The sequence below is a fragment of the Centruroides sculpturatus genome, unplaced genomic scaffold (genome assembly GCF_000671375.1).
Source record: "Centruroides sculpturatus isolate CEXI.00-Female unplaced genomic scaffold, Cexi_2.0 scaffold1243, whole genome shotgun sequence".
NCBI classification, from domain to species: domain Eukaryota; kingdom Metazoa; phylum Arthropoda; class Arachnida; order Scorpiones; family Buthidae; genus Centruroides; species Centruroides sculpturatus.
In genome coordinates, this window is record NW_019385443.1 from 103,695 (window position 1) to 109,694 (window position 6,000).

The window sequence follows — 6,000 nt, forward strand, 5'->3', positions numbered from 1 at the left end:
AGGACAAACAAAACTTATTAATAATCAATGTGAAGACTAACATTGCATGTCTTTGGCCAGTTTATTGTACTCTGGTGCATAAGGTGTTATAGGAAGAGTCATTACAATCATTTAGATGTTTATTTGTTATTCTGGATATAGACTTTGATTTTAAAAATATCATTGTCGAAAAAACCACTTTCACAAAGACAAGTTGACCCAAAGCAGGAATTTAACTTTTTAAAAGTTTCCTTTACAAGTGGATATTGTCTCTCATCCACAAGTGTTCAAAAATCAGTTTGTGATACTCTTGTTTTTAATTGTAGGTCAGATTGAAAATTAGTTATTTCCATTTCTAAAATACTGACATTTTTTTATTCAACATACTTGTAATCTTTTCCAATATTTCAGAAATGTTAATAACAACAAATGAATTTAAAATGAATGAAATGATTGAATGAATTTTATAAACATCAGAAAATCTAATTTCAAAATTATTTTTAAGTTCAACAAGATTTTCAGAATGTTTATCCAATTCAATTTCTTCATATTTGTGAATATAGTTCCTTAAATTTGGAAAATGGATAAAGTTACATATTTGGGATAGCCACAAATTTAATTCTGACTAAATTGCATTTACACTTCCTACTGTATTAATTAAAAAAGAGTTTTGTTTTCCCTGAAGTTCAAGAGTGAGTTTATTCATTTTGGTTGTTACACCAGTAAGAAACAATAAATCTGACAACTAACCATGATCATTACGTTCTCCATAAGTTTTGTTTCTGGATTCTACAAACAGTTTTATCTCTGGAAGAATCTCTACAAATTGTTGGACTTTTGCCTTACTAAGCCATCTAACTTCAGAATGTAACACTAAAATTCCATAATCAGAATCAAGTTCAGTATTTTGAATCTGCTGTGAAGTGTCTGCTCAAACAACTTTTTAGAACAACTTTCATGACATGTTCATAATGCAACACTTTTGTACATAATGCATGTTGACGAATGATACAGTAATAATAAAAAAATTTGAAAACTTAGCATCATCTTACATAATGTGATGAAGCCAACACCTGAACCAATCATGACAGGTGCCCATCGGTTGTTATAGACAAAAGCTTTTGAAGGGACAGATTAATTTCTTTAATGTAGTTTTTAATAACTCAGTATATGTTAGTGTTGCAACAAATAGAATATTCGGCCAGGAGCGTGGCCGAATAGCTGAATATTCAGCTTGATTAACGCACGTATGAAATTGGCGTGCAAACCGCATTGTGGCAAGCACCCTGCTCTCTATTAGCCCACTGTCACTACGCTTAGCCAATCGCGTTAATTCTTGACAGTTCAGACAAGAGCGTCATGGCATTATGTGATAAATGATAAGTAATATCAAATGTGGATAACAATGAAATGACCTACACATGTAAATAACAGAAGAAGAACAGAGAAGGACCGCAAAGTGAAAATAAATATGAAATTGAGTTGATAACATAATCGAACAAGTCGAGGCAGCTTATTGGCCCGAAATTCGCGGTCGTGAATCCAAACAATTGTTGTCATAGACTTCGAAAAGCTAAATGCTTGTAAAGAAAGTCACTTAGCGTGCACGAGTGAAAGCCTGGGGTCATTCAGGCTACCAAGCTGTTTCGAATCTGTGAAATCATAAATGTGACTTATACCAACGTCCTATCTGTCTCTTTTCTCCATTATCACCAGGCTACGAGTCACATAATTGTAAAATGGGAAATCTACGATGGAAAAATGACAAATCAAAAATATCGTGAGGGTGTATTATAATGTATGCATAGGCATACGTGGACTAGAGCGATAGAGGAAAGAGAAAGGAAAGAGCAAAGGCAAACGCTTAAAAAGAAGGATAGGCAGGGTCAGACCCTCAGATGTGCAACGATTCTCGAATGAATAGGTGTGTACGTGTGCTGATCTTTGTAATTATAAATCGTGAATACAAGTGACTAATATTATGTTCTTTATTTTGTGCATGTTATAAGTTATAAATAAATATAAACAAACAACACTAACCTGATAACATTAAATCTAAATACCAAAATGATTAATTTACTGTGTTTTCGTTATTTCTTACTCCTGTTTTTAGGTATTCAATATTCGGCCGAATAGCAAAACATAGACAGAATACCGAATAGTAACTGAATATTCATTACATCACTAGTATATGTCCTTTCCATGTATTCTCTTGTAGTTGCAAAACTGAGTATATCTTCTTTTACTGAGCAATCATTTTTTTTTTTTTTTTATTAGAAAAGTGCACCACTCCTATGGGAGTATAACACTAAGATACATAAAACAAGATAAATGATTCAAAGTGAACATAAAATTAGAAAGTTCTGCTTTTAGTGAAGAATAAAAGTAATATTAGAAATTAGAAATTATGAAAAGTCTTTTCTTCCATATATTTTGTATGTAACTGTAAAAGATATCAAACAGAAACTTCTGTACAAGTTTATCCAGTGGACATGGCCACCTGAAACCATGCATGAAGATTTCTAATTTCATTATAAGTCTATCTTGATCATAAATAGGACAATGGTAGATCATATGGTCAACAGTATCAAGGTTTCCTGTGAAACAAAAGCAAAAGGCAGTTTCTGCCCGGTTATACATCGCCAGGTAGCTCCTAAAATTACCATGCTCAGTAAGAAGTTGAGCAGTAGTAAACGTCAGAAATCTAAGTGGTGAAGAGAGTCTGCTATCAACACTAGGAAAATACAGTCTGGTTATTTTACCCGTCTTACTGCTCAACCATTGCTGGTTCCACTTCTGCATAGCATTGGCACGGATATAATTTTTAAGGCTGCTGCGTGAGAAAGGAATGAGAGTATAGTCCAAGTCAGTGTCCTTTGCAGCTGACTTAGCCTCAAGGTCGGCTTTTTCATTGCCCAAAATGCCAGTATGACCAGGAACAAAAATAAAAGTTATCCTATTCACATGATTTACAATATGGTGCTGGATATATGTGATTTTGTTGCTATTGCAGTTGGGATTTAAGAGGGCCTTTAGGACAGACTGAGAGTCACTGAAGATGTTGAAAGAAAGAGTTTTGTTAGGAAGTGAGGTGGCCCACTGAACAGCCCGGTAGACAGCATCTTCCTCAGCTTGATAGATGGTGGTGTATGGGGGTACCTGTACCTTTTAACATAATTTGGGCAAAGTAAATCAGTTACTGAGCAATCATTAAAGACCATATTTATAAAAATATTTATTTCAGCAATATTGTAGATGTTCATTTATTCATTGCATTGTAAACTTAAAAAAACACATTTTATAAATTTTTTTATTTGTAATTTAACATTTTCAGACATTGCTTCTTTTTATGAGTGACTGAATTTCTTCATAATTGAACATCTTCAATAGCTGATATAATTTCCTTCTTATTTTTAAATTCTTGAAACAATGTTTCTCATGCAGCAAGGTTGCTTCTTTATGTTGCTGTTGTCAAAGTGTTTTTTGTGCATTGCAAATATAAGTGCAATCTTAAATGAAGCAATTGTAGCAACTCTTGATTCAGTCATGGACTTAGTAAATATAGATTATTGGGAAACTAATGTGTTTTAATTATTTCACTTTAGAGTTTATTAAACTGCTGTTAATAGTATATTTAGTATCATATTTTTTACCAACCATTTTAAAATATCGTTCTACATTGCACTTTTTTCCAATAGCAACTGTTGAACCACAAATCAAACAAATACATTTGTTCTTAAAATAAATAACAACTACAGTCGACCCCCCTATAAGATCATAGATACATTCCATTCTTTAGGAATCCGATTTCTTACGAGTCCTTCCAATCACAGCCCGACATGTGTCAAGTTTACGGACTACGGCTGTTTGAAAGGTTTTCTTCCATAAAATTAATCGATTCTAGACTAATCCGATTCAACATTTCCAAAATACGTATATTTTTTTTGGAAATAATCCGTATAAACTACGCTATAAACAAAAAATTGTAGGACTACTTACCGAGTGTGCACCATTCGACATCGCCATCCCTAAAGCTTGTTTTCGTCGCGGAACAGCTCAGCAAATAGCGGCCGATTTCTAATAACTTATTTTTCTGTGAAAACTTCGTTGAACTTTGGAGACATCATTAATATAAATAATTTTAATTGCCGTTGAATAAGAAATGTATAAAATTACAGTACTGTATTAGACTTAGGTACCTAATTTACATACTGTACAGACGATAGTTAGCGTAAAATCTCCGTAGCGTGGCACTATGTGGCGGAAAAAATATATCTAATTATAACAAAGTTACAATAAATTAAGTTATAATTATATATACAGTACCTAATTTATATATAATTAATATATAATTATATGTACAGTACCTAATTTATATATAATACTGTACAGATGATAGCAAACTCTCCATAGCGTGGCACTTGACGGCAGAAAATAGTTCGGCTGCCCGATGACATTTCACGTAATTATAGGAGTTTTTTTTACGGATACCGTCGCAATTTTTTCGCAGTTTTATAGGAATCGTAATTATAGGAACCGGTTTTATAGGGGGTCTACTGTATTTTATTTTTACTAAATGTGATGAATCTGAATACACAAGCCGTGAGTCACATTAAAACAGTACACGAGCAACACATTGATTGCAAGCTATGGGCTGTGCACTGCAGTTATAATGTATATTCACAATAATTTCTGACTGCTGTTTTGGACTGTGAATGTAAAATGCCATCATTTGATAAAACATTCCTATTTCAGACAAGTAAATATAGGTTAAAAGAATAAAACTTAGAATTAAGGAAATTAGTACTAGAAAAAAAATAAACGAAGAAGGTGAATGAACTTTTTTATAAGAATTTCTCAAATTACAATAGTGTCTTGTTTTGTATGTGACTGATATACACAAATTCATGTTTTCATAGATTGCAAATAGTTAGGTTAATTAGCTCCTATTGCTATTTAATCCAACTCCATCAGTAAGCCATGTTTCTTCAGCTTCTGACATTCCAAACATAGCAAATGGAATGCTCAACCATTATAGAGATTTGCACATGTTTTTCTGTAATAGTGTAACTGATACAGTATAAAATTTTACTCTTTAAATCCTGAAATATGAGACTCAAATATTATTCACTACAGTAAAAATTAAAATATGTTTAAAACATTTAATTACATGTTTTTCCTGTTAATGGTGAATGGTTGCACAACTGTCTAAGCAACTGTCTAAGACTTTTGGATAGTATATAAACTTATGTATAGTATATATAATACTATATAAACTACTGTGATAGTATATATAAACTTAAACAAAATTTCATTTTATGCAGTATCTGCTGATATGCAATCCTGACATAAAACAAAGACTATACTATATAAATAAAAACAATTATAAAAAAAATCTAAATTTAAACTATAAATTATTAAATATTTTTAAAGAAATAACAGTTTATGAATAAATTTTATATTTGCTGAATATTCATTATTATATGTTAATTAGTGTATTGTAAAAATGTGAAAAAAATGATAAAATATTACACATTCAACAACTATTAATATTTTTAAACATGTTTCATAAAAATTAATATTGATTAATTAATTACTAATTCATAAAAACTATGTTATACACACTTATGGCATTATACAAAATATTCAAAATAAATATCATTCATTAGTCCTTACATACATATAAAATTCAGTAGAAATAAAATTGAGAGTTATCTACATAAGACTGACCTCAAGATTTTGATCTTCATTTCCAGACATTTTCAATATCACAGCTTCAACAATAGCCTATTTCAATACAAAATTCTGAAATAAAAAAATTTTATATTTAAATGGCTTGAACAAATGTTATATTTACAAGTACGTATAATTAATACAATGTACATAAGATATAAAATTTTTATTATTGTTGACAAGGCTGTATATAATTAAATAAATTTATCCACATATTTTTTAATAAATCAGAAATTAAGGATATTTTCAGAAAAGCACAATTTCCTTCTTTGGTTATAAATTAAATCA

The 6,000-nt window shown here is 30.8% G+C and overlaps 1 protein-coding gene across 1 annotated transcript in view; it reads right to left on the reverse strand.

The window, feature by feature from the left end:
- The window catches only part of LOC111639065 (CCR4-NOT transcription complex subunit 4-like), a 104,385-nt gene extending 98,601 nt beyond the window's left edge, over nt 1-5,784 (reverse strand). The window contains 1 exon segment of the mRNA XM_023384838.1: nt 5,710-5,784. Coding sequence (XP_023240606.1) covers nt 5,710-5,739 — 30 coding nt within the window. The 5' untranslated portion in view covers nt 5,740-5,784.
- Nucleotides 5,785-6,000: the final 216 nt, after the last annotated feature.